This window comes from Heptranchias perlo, chromosome 15, assembly GCF_035084215.1.
Source record: "Heptranchias perlo isolate sHepPer1 chromosome 15, sHepPer1.hap1, whole genome shotgun sequence".
In the NCBI taxonomy this organism is placed as follows: domain Eukaryota; kingdom Metazoa; phylum Chordata; class Chondrichthyes; order Hexanchiformes; family Hexanchidae; genus Heptranchias; species Heptranchias perlo.
Window position 1 is genome coordinate 39,064,805 of NC_090339.1, and position 19,101 is coordinate 39,083,905.

The 19,101-nt window shown below is 43.9% G+C and overlaps 1 protein-coding gene across 2 annotated transcripts in view; it reads left to right on the forward strand.

Annotated features, from left to right (window-relative positions):
* The first annotated feature begins 17,233 nt into the window (after positions 1-17,233).
* Positions 17,234-19,101, forward strand: part of arhgap20b (Rho GTPase activating protein 20b) — a 103,257-nt gene continuing 101,389 nt past the window's right edge. The window contains exon 1 of one of the 2 annotated variants that reach the window (XM_067997108.1): positions 17,234-17,520. In XM_067997108.1, the coding sequence (XP_067853209.1) occupies positions 17,434-17,520 (87 nt within the window). In that variant the 5' untranslated portion in view covers positions 17,234-17,433. Of the gene's footprint in view, positions 17,554-19,101 lie in introns of both variants that reach the window. The other variant, XM_067997109.1, reaches the window with a different exon arrangement.

Here is a 19,101-nt window from a genome sequence, read left to right on the forward strand (position 1 = left end):
AAGGAAAGCCAGCACAGATTTGTTAAAGGCAAATCATGTTTAACTAACTTGATTAAGTTTTTTTGAGGAGATAACAGAGCGGGCTGATGTGGGCAATGTGGTTGATGTGGTGTATTTGGACTTCCAAAAGGCATTTGATAAAGTGCCACATAATAGGCTTGTCATCAAAGTTGAAGCCCATGGAATAAAAGGGCAATGGCAGCATGGATACGAAATTGACTAAGTGACAGGAAACAGAGTGTAGTGGCGAACAGTTGTTTTTCGGACTGGAGGAAGGTGTACAGTGGTGTTCCTGGGGGTTGGTACTAGGACCACTGCTTTTCTTGATATATATTGATGACTTGGACTTGGGTGTACAGGGCACAATTTCAAAATTTGCAGATGACACAAAATTTGGAAGTGTCGTGAACAGTGTGGAGGATAGTGATAGACTTCAAGAGGATATAGACAGGCTGGTGAAATGGCAGAGTTATGAGATTTGAGCTTGAAGCTTCTGGCATGTGGATTGTGAAGCAAAACACATTTACAACTACTTTGCTGGGTTGCTTTGATGTTCTTTTCTTCACTGACTCACAGGCAAAAATGTCTTCCTTGTGATTCATTGATCAAAATTGGACACAGTACTCAATGTGAAGTCTGAACAGAGCACTATTTAGGTTTTTTATGTAGGGGGGGAAGGATATGTATAATTCTAATCATGAAAAACCTGGAGGTAGGATACATGGGACGGAAATCTGTTAAGGACCCGAACCCGCTACTATTTGCATGCAGCAGGTGGGGAAGCAGAGACTAATGGCAGTCATGGCAGGGCCACAGGGACGAAAATCCAGGCTGAGATAGCGACAGGCCTCACTACCCGAATTTTCCTTCATCACCTGCTGCTATCCCAACCGATTTCAAACCAGGATTATGAAAGAAAATCCAGCCCATGATATCCAGTTTAGATCACATGGTGGGGGGTCCTATTGCTACACCCTGGTTTTACGCTATCTTATATTTAGATATTGGGCACACACACCTGAAAGTAAGATGTTCAGACCACTTACGGAAATGGTCAACACCACTGTGCCCAAGTGAATAGTTATGGCAGACCTGAAATTTGTAACACATAGGCATTCTGCAGGGGCTGGTTTGTGACCAGCACCTGCTTAAAGCTACGCAGGACCAACAAATCTGACAGGACAATCAGCTTTGAGCTAATATTGAAGAAATTAAAAATGAATTTAATTGTAGCACCTGGGAATTCTTAAAATTTTGCTTCAGACTTGATTGCAGTCACTGTCAAGTCCAAGGATGCAAGACTGCTGACTGGGCATGGTCTAACATATATTTCCTAAAAGCAATTCCGATAACGTCACATCCAAATTACATTGTACAATTCGTATCGATGCAAATGCTGAAACTGCTTTGTATAATACAGCTGAGTAATATAAGCAAAGCTGTCAACTATGGAGAGGTATTAGGAGTGAGATTGATGATCAAAAAGAGTGAGTTTTTTTTTAATTCGTTCGATGGGATAAATTGCAAAGCCATTTAAACAATATTTAAGGTTGAGATACATCAAATAAATTACATTTTTAAACTCAAATGAATGGATCTCACTGTAGAATGTCAACTAATCTATGTAAAATTGACCAATAAAGTTTATATAAAACCTTCCTTTTAAATCTGTTAAAATGGCTTTCTTTAAAATAGTTAAAATTTCCAGTCCCGGGTGTTCACTCTGTGTTAAGTAAAAGTGTTTAGCTTTGCTCAGTTGGTAGTACTCTTGCCTTTGAGTCAGAAGGTTATGGGCTCAAGCCTTGAGCACACTTTCTTGGCTGATGTTCCAGTGCAGCACTAAGGGAGTGTTGAGCTGTGGGAGGTGCCGTCCTTTAGATGAGACATTAAACTGAAATCTTGCCTGTCTGTTCCGATGAATGTTAAAGATCCTGTAGCACTATTCGAAGAGCAGCAGAGAGTTCTCCTGATGTCCTGTTTAACATTTTTCTCTCAACTAGCACCACCAAAAAGAGATTAACTGAACATTCATCTCTTTTTTTTTGTGGTATTTGTGAAATGCTTTGAGATGTTTCAATGTGATAAGATATAATATAAATTCATTTTTCTTAATTTAATGGTATGTACTAAGCAATGCATTACAGAGCAAATCTCTGTGGCTTTGAAGAGTTAATGTAACACTTATGCAGTCATAGATAGGTACAAAACAACTTTTTGTCAGCCAACTCCACTCAGGGCTCCACAAATAACTCTGGACTTATCAGCATGAGGAGTTAGCAATTAGAGCCCAGAAGAATAGTAGTTGCTGAAAATGATTAATGAGCCATTCCAGAGTACCCACCCCAACCCCATGGCGTTACTCTTCCTGTTTGAAAATATTTTCCTTGTACGTTGTTGTTTTCTCTGTGTTTCTGCCACTGGTGCAGCTCACACTATGGCCTGCATTTATGTTTGGAGTAAGTGAGGGCAGGAAAAGCCATAGTTACAAAAACAAATGAGTGCAGGGCCTCTGGTTGGTGGAATTCTGTTGGGCCTCTGTGCCTCGAATTAAGTTATGCCACAGGTACAGCATCTAGTCAGCCACATCTTTCATTTTCGCTACCAGCACAACATGCTTAGTATCTTCATTTTTGTATTGAACGGATGGACGGAATGAATTTCATTCTTGCCTTAATTTTTGTCCCTTTGGGACCCGCACCCAAAATAAACACATTTTACAAGGCTTTGCAGGTCCTTGGAACTGCCATTAGTTACTAGTTAGAAGTGATTTGTATCCAAAGTACTGTAAGTAAAACACAATCAGAACTCATTCTAGCTCAAGCAGAGGAAAGCATGATATATTTTTCTGATTAATTAGCTAGGATTGAAAAGGAAAAAAAAATCCAGCTTCCGATTCCTGCTGAAAAGTGCACGTGAATACTGGGTGAGGACAAGATTGGGTTTGGTAGTCATTCGTCCACATTTGTCAAGACTCAGACTTGAATGATTGCCACTTGGCCAAGGTATTGCAGGCCATCCAGTGCCACGAAGTCATGTGGATTTATCAATTAATTTACATCTAAGGAGTTATTCCCAATGGTCTAGTAGGTGAAGGCACTGCCAAGTCTAGTCAAACAGAACAGCAGCTCCTGGGTTTAATTCCTGATCGATGCTAATCTCGGCCAGTTCAGTTGGTGAGAACCTACAATTGGCCTCAGGCTCTCTGCAGTAAGGAGGTGGGAAAAAAAATCGACCAGGCTTCCCGTTCCTGATATCGACCCAGTGACTCCTGCTTTAAAGTGCATGGGTGTGGATGTTGGGTAAGGATGGGATCAGATATAAGTGTGATGCCCCTGTGTCAAACAGCCTGCAATACTCACTGTCTAGGCTCAAGTGGCCACTTTGGTGAGACTCTGAGGTGTGACTAGTGGTCATGGAACTCCACCCGAGCAAGAGTCAGTGCCTTCAGAAAAAGGGAGAAAACTGGGAAAAAAGTTAAAGAATTCTAGAATATTTTATAATCTTTATTATATTAGTGAATGTCAATAAGCCATGTTACATTCATCAGAATGATGAGCAGTAAAGTTAACTCACACAGAGTTTGTTTTTTTATACTTAGCTCCATTTTAAACACTTCAGAATAAACCACTTTTTCATATTTGCAATGTCTGCCAGAATTGGTCTTGAAGTTTTTGTTTGTGGAATTCCAAGCAGTTCTCTCAATTTACACATCAAACTGACCTCTTGATACACCACTCAATAGGCTATTTATGAATAGCTTTTACAATGACTGTGAAATCTACTGACTGGAATCCAAGCCCCTTTCCTGTTGTATGTATTCTCCTGTGTAAAGCAAGACTGTGTCCAGGACAGACAGATTGCAATTGAAGTGTATGTTGATGTTCCTCTTCTTTCATCTTTTTTTAATGGTTATTTGCTTTGGATGACTCACAAATGTTCATTCCTTGGCTAGAATTGGCCAATTAAAAGCTGATTCAAGTGGTTTTGTCCATTTGTTTAAGGCCAAAGTTTAAAGACTACAGGCAATAATAAGTGACAAAGGCTTCTCTCTACATCATATTTAAAGAGCTTAGAGAACCAGCCTCCTCCCCTACCCAGGATCATCGCCTCCACAAAACCACCCCACTCTGCGGAAAGGGAAAGGCTAATACAAGAAGGAAGATAAGAAAGATCAGCACCTGCTTCAGTCACCACAAATTACCCAACCCAACCACGCTCCCATGGGACAATAGCCCCTGTACACCCCTGCGCCTGTAGCCACCCTGACCCAGAAGCATGTAATACTACTAGACAAATATGAACCATTACACCGACAGACTCAATTTGGTAACTGTCATAGCCACCTTTCTAGCATAAATGGAGCCATAGTACCCAGAAAATCAGGGGGAAAGACTTACTGCCACTTATCTGTTGATGGTACTGCCAGTGCCATTTTCCTGGGCTCCTCAGTTTAGGCAGCCTGAACATACTAGTAGGCTAATAATCTTATACAAATTGGGGTCTTATGACGCGACTTGGACCCTGATGCTATTTTTGGTGGTTTAAACAGAAGTAGCGGTGAGAGTTGGGACCACTTAGTAATTCTTGGTGGCTAAGGCCAGAATCAGCAATTAAGAACCTGATTTAAAGGGGCAAGCACCTGCAGACAAAAATGGTGAGTACTTCTGCTGAAAGTCTTAGTTAAGTGGTTTGGAAGGATTTGCAACTTCTGTACTGATTATGACAAAGAAGTTTTTTGAAAATTCTTCTCAGAATTTATTGTTTGCCTTCAGGGGAGGTGAGTGAGGCGAGGAGGCATAGGAGTGATTCCAGCAACCCAGCTGTAGGCAGAGGAGGAGCACCAGCACCAGCACCAGCAAGGAGAAATGCTAGAGCTGCAAGGTGCTGTCAGAGCACCACATAGGAGGGGGGTTGTCCGCAGCTGACCCTTCCCTTCACACAGGGTCTATCGACCCACAATCAGATACCAGGAGCCCACTGAGGACCAATGTGTAAGGATGCTCAGTTTCTCCCAGCAGACCTGTACAGACTCCTGCAGGAAAACCTATGAACATTGGGGGGGGAGAAGAGTTCAGCGTACTTGGGGGTCGTGTGCTAAGAAAGCTGCTGTGGAAAGGTGTGACATGTAAATGGAGACAGGAAGATCAGAATTGACTGTTGCCTGCAACAGTGACCATGCCTCAAAATAATGAGTTGACTGTGAAGTACTTTGGGACATCCTGATGGATGTGCAAGGGTCTATATGAATGCAATGTTTTTCCTTTTACATTTTGACTCCTATGCTTGGACTATAAACGATCGTGTGTGCCTTTGGAAGATGTCACCCAAGGATTACACAGTTGCTGCATTGCCATATTAGATTGGAATAAGCAAAACAAAGAAGAGAAGTGGGTAGAAACTTCATGAAATTAAATGTTGGTTTGTCTGCTAGATTTAAAATTTTAAATAAATGGGATGTGTGGTGTGTGTGTGTGTGTGTGTGTGTTGGGGGGAGGTAGGGGAGAGGGTCATGTGAAAACAGCAGTTTCCCCTCATTGTCCTGCAATGAACAATGGTTTTTGTGGCAGGAAGTAACATTGCAACCTTCAAATTATGGAAGGAAAAACTATGATTTTCAGGATCTGCATAATGAGAGTTAACTTCAAGGTTCCTGAAAATTGCACAGCTGTGTCAGTGAAAAATAACTTCTTTAATTTTTAAATGTAGAGTAAATCCTTAAAAACCTGATAATAATTCCAATCTGGCATACGAGCCGGTCTTACAGAAACTTGGGTAAATTTGCTGGAATACCATTGACCAAAACAATTTGATACTCATTAAATCCACACATCTTTCTTTAGGTAATGCTGTGTGTAGTTTGTGCCATAAATTAAGAGCATAGGGGCGCTAAATTGGGCCAATAAAGCACCCGTTGTTTCGGCGCTATATGACCTCTCTGACATCCAAGATGGCATCTTGGCTGCGCATGCACATTTCCAGCATGATGTGCGCCGGACGCCATCTTGGTATAGGAGTTAGCGCATGCGCAAATACCGAACGCCAGAAGCATGTAAAGTAGGGAGAAAATTTGTGCAATCAGTGTGTAATGCTGATTTAAAGTGAGAGACACCATTTTTTACCTTAACGCTCTACTCAATACATAGCCTTAACCCCGACCAACTGAATGTGTCTTACAGTGCCTGGAGGACCCCCCCACCAACGCTATTTAAAGTGACCATGCCGATATGCAGGTTGGTTGCTGGATTATTGCTTCTGGCTGCTGTTGGAGTAGGAAGTGTTTTTTTGAAGCTCCCTATTCTTACTGAGAGTTCCTGGAGTACAATTGAGAGTGGTTAGGAAGGTACTGCCTTACGGTTCGGAAAGTTACAACTGTGGCTGAACAACATTTCTGGCAACCATGGGCGGTCTGCTAGGGTTCCCGCTGGGCATTGAGCACAACTGGGAGCATGCAGAGAGGCCACGCAGAGCAGATCAAGCTGCGAGGAGACGGAGGATGAAGAGGCGCAGGGCACTGAGCAGGAGGCCGTATCCAATGAGGGCCTTTCGGGACCAATTCTCTTATCTTAACATGACCGAGGAGGATTGCATCTGATGCCTGAGGTTCACCAAGGAAGCCATGACCGAGATCTATCAACTGGTGTGGCCACAACCACAGCCTCAGAGCAGGGCAAGGACAGCGCTGCCTGTGGCCGTGAAGGTCACCGTGGCGCTGAATTTCTATGGCTCAGGATCATGTCAGACCTCTGCTGGCGACATGTGTAACATCTCACAGTATGCAGTGTACTGCTGCATAAGGGAGGTCACAGATGCACTTTACCAGATGAGGAACAGGTTCATCGCCTTCCCTCTTGAAAGAGACAAGCAGAACGAGCGAGCACGGGGGTTCGCTCGCATTGCTGGCTTCCCCACGGTGCAGGGTGCCATTGACTGCATGCACATTGCCCTGCGTGCCCCGCATAGCAACTCGGCTGTCTTCGTCAACTGAAAGGGCTTCCACTCCCTCAACGTGCAGCTGGCGTGCGACCACACGTGTCGAATCATGGAGATCAATGCCTGCTACCCTGGGAGTAGTCACGACGCTTTCGTCATGTGGCAGTCCAACGTGCCAGCTATCTTTCATCTGCCTCGGCAAGTCAAAGGCTGGCTAGTGGCCGACAAGAGCTATCCCCTCACATCGTGGCTCATGATTCTGGTCAGGAATCCACGCACACGTGCACAGCAGGCCTTTAATGAGAGCCATGCTGCCACATGTAACATCGTGGAGCACACCATAGGCCTCCTCAAACAACGTTTCCGCTGCCTGGACCGGTCTGGAGGAGCCCTGCAGTACTCCCCTGAGCGGGTGGGCAGATTCGTGGTGGTATGTTGCATGCTGCACAACCTCGTCATCATGATGGACCAGCCTTTGCCACCAATTATTGGAGAAGACCCTGGACCAGAGGTGGAGAAGGAGGAGGCTAAGGAGGAGGTGGGGGAGGGGCCAGAAGAGGAAGTGGAGGAAGACGCAAGGGTGCAACGGGGACTGCACGCCTTGTCTGCAAGGGCTCTGCGTGCTCGCCTGATCAGTGCCCGCTATCAATAATGTCAACTACATCCCTAACTCACCAACAATCCTACACTCCCCACCTTTCCGCTCCCACAAGACAATCAAATCACCCTCCATCTGATTGCACATTGGTTTCCCTCTCAGCTCATTGCTCAAATTAAAAACCACCACCAAATGCAAATTCAAAGTCACATTTATCAATGAATAAATGAAATTATGGAATCAGAACAAAACTATTGTGCATTCCCTTAGTGCCTGTTGTTCGTGTGCCTAGTGCTCCTACGAGGTGCTTCCCCCATGGCTGGAGCATGGGTGGTGGGAGGCTGCTGGCCTTCAATGGAGGAGCATGCACATGGCCTTGGAGGACGACCTCGAGCAGCTCTGGGCCGGGAGAGCCCGGCTTCAGACTGCATCATCTCAACATGGGCTGCATCAGTCTGGCCTGGCTGGCCGATAGGCAACAACAGGGACACTGGTGGAGTGGCAGGGGTGGGAGCAGGAATGCTGTCATACTGAAAGAGGACAGCAGGTCCAACTGCCACGGAGCCACTGCCACTCTCCCGGGGCGGCGCCTCAGCAATCCTGTTGATCAGCTGGAGAACAGATTGCTGAAATGCTGTGATGCCCTGGAAAGCCTGTTCCACTGTGGTCCCCAAAGCCACGATAGCAGCAGTCTGAGCTTCCATTATAGCAGTCTGAGTAGCAACCGTAGCTTGCAGACCTTTGATGACCTCGGTTTGTGCTGTAATGGAAGCCGTGACATCAGCCATCAGACGCTGCATCATGGTGGGTTCCACAGGTGTGCTGATGGAGGTGACCACCTGTTCCATGTTGGAAAGGATGGACTCCAAGCTCTGAACAAAGCCCTGTGCCAAGTTGGAGCTGGACTCCTCCATGTCCCTTGTCATTGTGCGCAGGCTTTCTGGCAGGCTTTCCAGTGCACCAAGCATTTGGTTTTGTATGCCCATCAGCCGTGTTCTCTAGCCTGGCCCATCGAAGTCCTCATCTGACTCTTAGGCAGCAGAACTAGCCAGTGACCTCGACCTCTGGCGAGCTGGCACCTGTGGTATCCGTACCCCCCCCCCCCACCCCGGCTCCTGCCGCACTTGTGCCCAGTGTCTCACCGATGCAGGAAGTCAGTGGGAAATAAAATGGTGACAGAAACAAAAGGCAGTAAGGGAGAGTGTACAGAACATGACCGGACAGATGGTCTGAGAAAGCAGGGCAAAGACCAAGGGAAGTCTAGATCAAACTGCATTTATTTCAATGCAAGAAGTCTGATGGGCAAGGCAGATGAACTCAGGGCATGGATGGGTACATGGGACTGGGATGTTATAGCTATTACTGAAACATGGATAAGGGAGGGGCAGGACTGGCAGCTCAATGTTCCAGGGTACAGATGCTATAGGAAAGATAGAGCAGGAGGTAAGAGAGGAGGGGGAGTTGCGTTCTTGATTAGGGAGAACATCACAGCAGTAGTGAGAGGGGATATATCCGAGGGTTCGCCCACTGAGTCTATATGGGTAGAACTGAAAAATAAGAAGGGAGAGATCACTTTGATAGGATTGTACTACAGACCCCCAAATAGTCAACGGGAAATTGAGGAGCAAATATGTAAGGAGATTACAGACAGCTGCAAGAAAAATAGGGTGGTAATAGTAGGGGACTTTAACTTTCCCAACATTGACTGGGACAGCCATAGCATTAGGGGCTTGGATGGAGAGAAATTTGTTGAGTGTATTCAGGAGGAATTTCTCATTCAGTATGTGGATGGCCCGACTAGAGGGGGGGCAAAACTTGACCTCCTCTTGGGAAATAAGGAAGGGCAGGTGACAGAAGTGTTGGTGAGGGATCACTTTGGGACAAGTGATCATAATTCCATTAGTTTTAAGAAAGCTATGGAGAAGGATAGGTCTGGCCCAAAAGTTAAAATTCTAAATTGGGGAAAGGCCAATTTTGATGGTATTAGACAGGAACTTTCAGAAGTTGATTGGGAGAGTCTATTGGCAGGCAAAGGGACGTCTGGTAAGTGGGAGGCTTTCAAAAGTGTGTTAACCAGGGTTCAGGGTAAGCACATTCCTTATAAAGTGAAGGGCAAGGCTGGTAGAAGTAGGGAACCTTGGATGACTCGGGAGATTGAGGCACTAGTCAAAAAGAAGAAGGAGGCATATGACATGCATATGCAGCTGGGATCAAGTGGATCCCTTGAAGAGTATAGAGATTGCCGGAGTAGAGTTAAGAGAGAAATCAGGAGGGCAAAAAGGGGATATGAGATTGCTTTGGCAGATCAGGCAAAGGTGAATCCAAAGAGCTTCTACAAATACATAAAGGGCAAAAGGGTAACTAGGGAGAGAGTAGGGCCTCTTAAGGATCAACAAGGTCATCTATGTGCGGAACCACAAGAAATGGGTGAGATCCTGAATGAATATTTCACATCGGTATTTACGGTTGAGAAAGGCATGGATGTTAGGGAACTTGGGGAAATAAATAGTGATGTCTTGAGGAGTGTACATATTACAGAGAGGGAGGTGCTGGAAGTCTTAACGCGCATCAAGGTAGATAAATCTCCGGGACCTGATGAAATGTATCCCAGGACGTTATGGGAGGTTAGGGAGGAAATTGCGGGTCCCCTAGCAGAGATATTTGAATCATCCACCGCTACAGGTGAGGTGCCTGAAGATTGGAGGGTAGCAAATGTTGTGCCTTTGTTTAAGAAGGGCGGCAGGGAAAAGCCTGGGAACTACAGACCAGTGAGCCTGACATCTGTAGTGGGTAAGTTGTTAGAGGGTATTCTGAGGGACAGGATCTACAGGCATTTGGAGAGGCAGGGACTAATTAGGAACAGTCAGCATGGTTTTGTGAGAGGAAAATCATGTCTCACGAATTTGATTGAGTTTTTTGAAGGGGTAACCAAGAAGATAGATGAGGGCTGTGCAGTAGACGTGGTCTACATGGACTTCAGCAAAGCATTTGACAAGGTACCGCATGGTAGGTTATTACATAAGGTTAAATCTCATGGGATCCAAGGTGAGGTAGCCAATTGGATACAAAATTGGCTTGACGACAGAAGACAGAGGGTGGTTGTAGAGGGTTGTTTTTCAAACTGGATGCCTGTGTCCAGCGGTGTGCCTCAGGGATCAGTGCTGGGTCCGCTGTTATTTGTTATTTATATTAATGATTTGGATGAGAATTTAGGAGGCATGGTTAGTAAGTTTGCAGATGACACCAAGATTGGTGGCATTGTGGACAGTGAAGAAGGTTATCTGGGATTGCAACGGGATCTTGATCAATTGGGCCAGTGGGCCGATGAATGGCAGATGGAGTTTAATTTAGATAAATGTGAGGTGATGCATTTTGGTAGATCGAATCGGGCCAGGACCTACTCCGTTAATGGTAGGGCGTTGGGGAGAGTTATAGAACAAAGAGATCTGGGAGTACAGATTCATAGCTCCTTGAAAGTGGAGTCACAGGTGGATAGGGTGGTGAAGAAGGCATTCGGCATGCTTGGTTTCATTGGTCAGAACATTGAATGCAGGAGTTGGGATGTCTTGTTGAAGTTGTACAGGGCATTGGTGAGGCCACACTTGGAGTACTGTGTACAGTTCTGGTCACCCTATTATAGAAAGGATATTATTAAACTAGAAAGAGTGCAGAAAAGATTTACTAGGATGCTACCGGGACTTGATGGTTTGACTTATAGGGAGAGGTTAGACAGACTGGGACTTTTTTCCCAGGAGAGTAGGAGGTTAAGGGGTGATCTTATAGAAGTCTATAAAATAATGAGGGGCATAGATAAGGTCGATAGTCAAAATCTTTTCCCAAAGGTAGGGGAGTCTATAACGAGGGGGCATAGATTTAAGGTGAGAGGGGAGAGATACAAAAGGGTCCAGAGGGGCAATTTTTTCACTCAAAGGGTGGTGAGTGTCTGGAACGAGCTGCCAGAGGCAGTAGTAGAGGCGGGTACAATTTTGTCTTTTAAAAAGCATTTGGATAGTTACATGGGTAAGATGGGTATAGAGGGATATGGGCCAAGTGCAGGCAATTGGGACTAGCTTAGTGGTATAAACTGGGCGACATGGACATGTTGGGCCGAAGGGCCTGTTTCCATGTTGTAACTTCTATGATTCTATGATTCTATGTGCAGATCCCTCCTCTAACCTAGCCTCTAACGGACGCACAGTGACAGTCTCTGAGCTGGTGGAAGAGAGTGTCAGATCGAGTGATGGTGTGGCTTCAGTGTCCCCCTCCTCCTCCTCCTCCTCCTCATTGGATGGTGCTGCCACATGTTGTTGGGTATCTGCAATGACAAAGGGAAACAGGTTGAGCTGTGCAGTGGGGAGAGGAGACAGTAAGACGTGCATGCTGACAGCATCTGCAGCACGTGAGTCAGAAAAGATTATGGAAGGAGGAAGATGTGGGAAAGGAGAAGGAACATTAGATATGCAGAGACCCCCTTCATCGGGGCCTGCAGCCCAGCATGTTGTTATGGCTGCAGCGAAGGCCCACCCAATGATCTGAAGCACTGTCTCCTCTAGTGGGGTGAGGACATGTAAGCGACCCCATCCATCCTCAGGTCTCTCCTGCTGCCGGCTGTTATGTGCCACCTTCTCCTGCAAGACAGAGGACAGTGTGTCAGTGAGTATCCTGCAAGGTGTATGGGTGATGTGCCTGTTGTGTTTGACTTATGAGTGGTGGTTGTGTGGCCTGCAAGTGTGGTAATATGTGCCGGTGAGATGCAGCATGCCAAGTGCAGCATTGGCAGCTGCATATGAATGGGCAGTGTTTGTTGGTGGGTGGGTGACAGGGGGTGTGATGTGTGGAGCAGTGTTGCAGTTGGTAGGATGTGCCACTTGACACTTGCATTCACTCACCTTGACCACTCGTGTCAAATCATTGAACTTCTTTTGGAACTGCACCAATGTGCGTGGTGCCATGCTCCTGGTGTGGACTTCCTGCACCACAGCCTGCCAATCCCCGTGGAGCTGCAGTCTGGAGGGTTTCCTGCCACCCTGTGGGTATATGTTGGCCCTCCTTTCGTCCACCCCTTCCACCAGGGCCTCCAGTGCATCATCAGAGAAGCGTGGGGCCCTCTCTCACGCCGTTGTTGTCATTCTCGCAGCCATCCTAGTGAACTGTGTACCTGCCATTTAAAATGTGCACCTGCACCTTTAAGAGGTACACACTGCTGATGACGTGCGCTGTACACGCCCCATTTCCGACTTCCTCATTCTCCGTGCAGCCTCTCAGCAATGCGGGTAGCGCTGGCTGCATGGAGCTATCATGATAATTAGCAGGCAGCACGAAATTCACGTGCTGTCTGCCTAGGGGCCATCGGGCACGGGGTACTAGCGCATACCCGCACCCGAAAACAGCCCTTATCCAATTATTTCCGCCTAGGTGTCAGTTAAAATTGCAAATATCGTGATTCTGTTCTAATGCTTAGAGGTCAATATGGACTAATAAACAATGATCCTGCCTCACTGTGTAACCTATTTGCTGATATATACTCCATTTTATTGATGGCAGTTGATTTTGAAGTCCTACTACAGCAAATAAACTTCATTGGAAAGTGTATGTATACAGATGACAGGTGTGGACAGGCTGTAATATTCCCTCATAGTTGAACTGCTATCGACACTCGCTATCTAGACACACTTGATTGAGGTAGAATTGTACCACAGCAAGGATCAACATCCCCAGGAGATAAAATTGGAGGAGGAACAAATGTGCTTAACTTCTAACTGTAAATCATCTTCAGAACTTAAGTAGTATAAATTCCTGACATCATCCTTGCTGTTAAATTCTGGCACAAATTTTCTAACAGGTTTCTTCTAGTATCAATATGAATTGTACTGATTTGTCGCTTAAATTATGGCACAGGCTAAACACAGCATTACATGAAGGAAAATACGTGGACTTAATTGGTATCAAATTGTTTTGGTCGATCATTGTTTGTCCCTGTAATAATACCAATATAATCAACAGTCAGATAGTCATCTGGGGAATATTATGTACCTTGGTACCTGCTAGAGTTATAATTTGTATAACATAAGGTGGTCAGCCATCTGCTTTGATAATTACATAAGTGATTTAAACCAGATCTACAGTCACACAATATTTAGACTGCATTGTAAAGCTTTATTCAGAAATAAGGTGAGAGAGACATCAACTATCAAGTCAGCAAGCTTTTATTGTATTCTGTCCAGGCGCATGAGAGGAACAACCATGTTTTATTCAATCTCCTCTGCAGTTACACACGAACAAATTACAGTATCTTAATGTATAATGAAAAAGTAGGAAATAATGACCCTACTTTTACCAGGCAAAACTCAATTAAAGTGATACTCATTTGCACGTCCTCACTAATATGGCTGTAAAGGAGTGCACATCAAATAGAAGGATGTATAACTTTGCTTTGTGATAAAATAGACTTGAAAAGGTTAAGGATTTAAAAATGGATGCCGCTTACACCATTTTCAATTAGTAACAGTAGCATCAAATTAGTATCAGACATTTGGCCTAAACATACGAGCATCAACAAACATGTTTCTAACTCCCCTGTTCAAAATTGATGCTCAGACTTAAACTGATTAAGATGATTATGCTATACAGATCAGAGGATGCACGTGGAACATTTCACTTGGTGAGGGCTCTCGCTGCTGATATTCATCTTGACTAGGAATCATCTCTTCTCTATCTGCATTCCTCTGCTATGTGTAACATAGTTCAGGTTGTAATCTCAGTCCTAGTGTAAAAGTGCAGACAGATAAAGCAATGAAGGGAAGAGGGCATGAGTTTTAAATACTAACCCTTACAGGAATACATAGCTTCTTCATGAAAAGTAACCAGTTTAAAATATTTACATTTAATTGGGAAAAAAAACTACAAAGCAACCCACAGGTAAAGCTTTCACCCAGTGCAATATTAAGCAATCCAAACCAGCTTCAATCCCTGGTGTGTGCTGAGTTAGTTGATCTCATGCAGGGTGACAGTAGGGGTGCTATAGCTGGTAACATGACTGTAAGGGTGCATTCACACTTCACTGTAGCATCAGTATAAAGCAATCTCTCTCCATTTTACTTCTGGGTCAGTTCGGGTCTTGGCATCAGATTTCTAATTCAAGTTTACTGTTGGTGTGTAGTAGATTCCCCCTTTGCACCAAAGTTAAACTTGGGGAGAAAACTGAATAAAACTGTATAAAGGAAAATAAATAGGACCAGCTTAAAATATTTACTTTTTTTTAAAGTAATAAATAACGTATGTAATTCTGCTTTACAATCTTTTAAGATTGAAATTTCTTGATGACAGCATTTGATGTACATCAGAAAAGATGAACACATTTTAAAAGCTCAACAATCAATCAACTGTTGCAAGATTTGTTTAATATGTTAAAGAAACAGTGTTTAAAAGTGCCAATAAAGCAGAACATGAACATAACCTGTTACAAGATAACAAAAGAAATGACAGAAACACATCCCAGATTATGAATATCTAATTGCTTGGCTGAGTTTAGTACCCTGACCCTACTTAGTCATGACAACAAGTACTAAGGGAACACATGATTAGATGTACTGAGACAATAATCCATCACTTCTCTCTGTCTTCCCGTCTTCCTACAATCTACAAGCATTTAAAACCCAAACTTGGGCATCACCGAATCATTACCTTGTCTTACTCTTTCCAACCATGGTGGTGCTCTGCACTATGTTCCCTTGCTATTTACCCTGATTTCTTAAATTAAAAAAATTGAAAAATTCTGTAAATTTTAAAAGTTGGATGAATTAATCTCTTGCTCTAGCTCTATATTTGTAATACAGTATTTACCATTAGAAATTTACAATGCATAATTCTTTCCAACACTGCAAAGGACTTAGAGTATTCAAAATATTTAAAAACCTGCCCCAAATTGAAACTTAAAGTGGATGCAATGATTGAGTATTAGAGCATTACAAAGAAACGTGAATGAACCAAAACAGCTCAAAGTGAAATTCGACACTGCTCTCCACACTGCCCCAGAAACATGTAATTAAACACTACGGTATAAAAGTCAGGGCCCAATCCAAACACGCCAGTCATCCAGTTCAGCTTTCCTGTTCACAGGGAGGCTCAAAGTTCAGTGTTCACATTCTTGAATTTCCTATGTGTGTGACCGTTTCTTTTTATAAACTGCATAATAGGGGATACTTGAAATGCTTTAGGAAGATGGATATTCCCACGATCACATACTTAAAATGCATATAAATTGCAGTTATCCACTCACACATATCAATATAATATGACTTCCACAACAAATGCGGAATGCTCAGTTATTCATCTTACTCTTCAGTTTAAAAATCATTGCCATCTGTCTTATTTGGATCCTAGGCCTGTAGAGCATTTGAAATGGTGGTTTACTTTGCTAAGTGATTATGATTTAGGTTTTGAATTGTAGCAACAAAAGCTTTTTTTAAAAAAACAGTTACTTTTCTTCCCCCTCCCCAGTGGTTTCTCCCCCCATTTCCTGAATGTGCTGACTCATACTGGGATATGGTCCAATGAATGCCAGCCATCCTCTGCTGCCTCGCCAAAATACTTACTCTTCATACGCCAGCCTGGACAGTGAAGCCCTGATTTTAACCGGGGGTGGAAATGAGGCAGGCAGGGGTCAAAGCTGGGGCCAATCCCCCCCCCCCCACCCCCCAAACCTCAGCAGCCTGAGGCCCGGGTGATTTTAACCCCAAGGCCTCGTCTGCATGCTGGTCAGCTGCCTGGACAAAATGGATGAGAAGCGGCAGCTGGCTTGAGGGCAAGAGTGGAACTTCGGGCAGCAGGAGGCTGCAGCTGGCATTGAAGGAATGGTCTCCGATAGCAAGGTAAATCGTGGGGAGGAGGTTTCGGGAGCACTCCTGCTCCTCCTGGCCACAAGCAAGGTAAAAAAACATACCTGTTTGGACATCTTCTGGCTCTGTAGCCTCTTCCCGCCATAACGGTTTCCCGCACAGGTCACCAGTTCAAATGATGTTATCAGACCCCGATCTGCATATTTAAAGAAGACCCCTCTGACTTCTGGCGGGTGTCCTTGCTGCCTAGTCAAAGGAGTAGGTTAAAATTCCAGACAGCGGGATCGTTACTGACGTCAGCGAGTATGTCACCTGACCCATTTTAACTGCCCACCCGCCTGGTTTCCACCGAGCAGGTAAGGTTAAAATTGTCGCTAGAGTGTCAGCAGGCTATTCAACCATGTAGGGCATAACTTGACCTCACCCAATGTCTTCATACACAAAGTCGTCACTGAATTATGATCAGAAGCCTAGCTGAATGTTTCCTCTTGCACTCCTTTTGCTACCTCTTCTGAGATCGGATAAATCAGCACAGATTGGGGATTGAACCTGGGAGTCATTGAGCTATCAGAGAACTAGTATCAATAAGTTAACACTGCCAGTGGCAGATATTCTTAGACTGTGATCAGAATTACATACCAACTGGTGTATTAGTTAATTTAATATTAATGTTATTATTAAAAATACAAAGGGCTAAGCTGGTGAATATTGCGAATTAGAAAAGAACCATTTTTCAGAGCGTCCTCTTTTAAAGTTAGGATATGAGCTAGTAAATCAGACTGCTGTGCCCTCAGCACTAAAGGGTTACAGTAGAATGAAGCACAGCTAGATGAGGATGACCTTATTTAGTCAGTGAGGAGGAACAGCCCATGGATCAGAATAGGACTCTGTCCCAGCTCAGTGGAAAGAAAAACTGTGCAACTCTCATCAGAGATCAAACAGCAAGTCCAGTCAGATCATTATCAGGGGATTTATGCAGATTGCAAGAGCAAATACTGTACACAAATCATTCCTCCTGTTGGACATGGGAAGCAAGAAACATGTGCAGTGAAGGATCGAGTCAGCATCATGACTCCCCAGCAGAATAACGGAGTCCAGAGGAAACAAAAAGCAGAAAGTGGAAGTCGAATGTTTAAAACACCAGAGACAGAAAAGGTTGGTTTGAAAAGATAATTCCCAACCACAGAGGTAAATTTTTTAAAAGTTCACATTTTAAGGTAGTTTTACATCAGGAATCAAGCTAAAGTTTGAAGCATTATGAAGAATTTTCCCTTTATATTTTTAGATTTTCCCACGGAAAGTTCTTTATAATATAAATAACATGCTATAAATACAGTAAATCATAGATCCAGAGAAGACTGCCAGCCATCGGGAGAGATTCTCTATCACAGTAACAATCACTGGTAACTGAGATGCAGAGAATATTCTGTTTTCTAATATTTTTAACTGCACTTTTGTTTTTATTCAATTCTAACAATTGAAAATATCAGATTTAATTTTTTAATACAGAGGTTACAAAGAGAGCAAATGGTAAAAATGTATGTTTTATTGTCTATTTCTAGTGTGATGAACCTATCGATAACTTATAGACTACCTGTTAGTGTGATTAACCGATTGATAACTAGTAAACCGCTAAAATGCCTAATCCAGTGAAAACTTACTGACTGCCTCTATTTGTGTGACTGATAATTTATAAACTACCCAATTAGTGAGATTAACCCATTGGTGACTTATTGACTGTCTTGTTAGTGTGACTGATCCATCCAATCTTATAAACCACCTCTTCTGTATATAGCTTTGACAAAGGTTCACGGTGTGCATCGGTTCTGTCCAATCTTACACCCATTTGGGTAGAGCTGCTCATCAGTGCAAGGCCTCGAAAACCCTGTCAAGCTCGTCTGTCTCACTACTTGATCTGACTCTTGCAAACTTCCTCTGTGCCATTCCACTCTGTACGGAGGGATTTCCTGTATTCGTTGTTGCCGCTCATTTTCCACTTCCTCATCTTCAGGATACACCCGACAAATAACATTACCATCTGGTGTGGAGAAGCAACCCCAGTTAGGCTCTGTATTCAGGGATCTTTCCCAGTACTACTGGGAACCTTGTGTGGAGAGTGGTGCACCATGTAGTGGTCTCCAATCATTACCAGAGCCATTTTACAGATCTCCTGGCCATATATCCATTCTGCAGCCAGCATTAAACTGTGTTCCATATTTACATACTGTGCCATAGGTTGTAGCCCCTCTTTCACTACCTGAAGGGGCTGCTTCACAATTTTTGGGTTCACTTCTTCCCCATACTGAGTGTCAGCCTTGGCTCTTACCTCTGAGTCAGTAGTTGATGGGTTCAAGGCCCACTACAGGATTTAAGCACATAATCTGATACAGCATTGTGTTTCGGATGACATGTTAAACTGTCCTCTCAGGTAGATGTAAAAGATCCCGTGACACTATTTAAAGAAGAGTAGGGGATTTCTCCTGGTCCTGGTCAACATTTAACCCTCAACCAACACCATCAAGAACTGATTTTCTGGTCATTAATCTCATTGCTGTTTGTGGAATCATGCTGTGCACAAATTGAGTGCTGTGTTTGCCTAAAAACAATAGTGACTCCACTTCAAAAAAAAAATAATTGGGTGTAAAGTGCTTCGGGATGTCCTGAGGATATTAAAGGCACTATATGAATGCATGTTTTTTCTCACTCTTTATTTTTGTTACCTGGTGCATGGGGTAA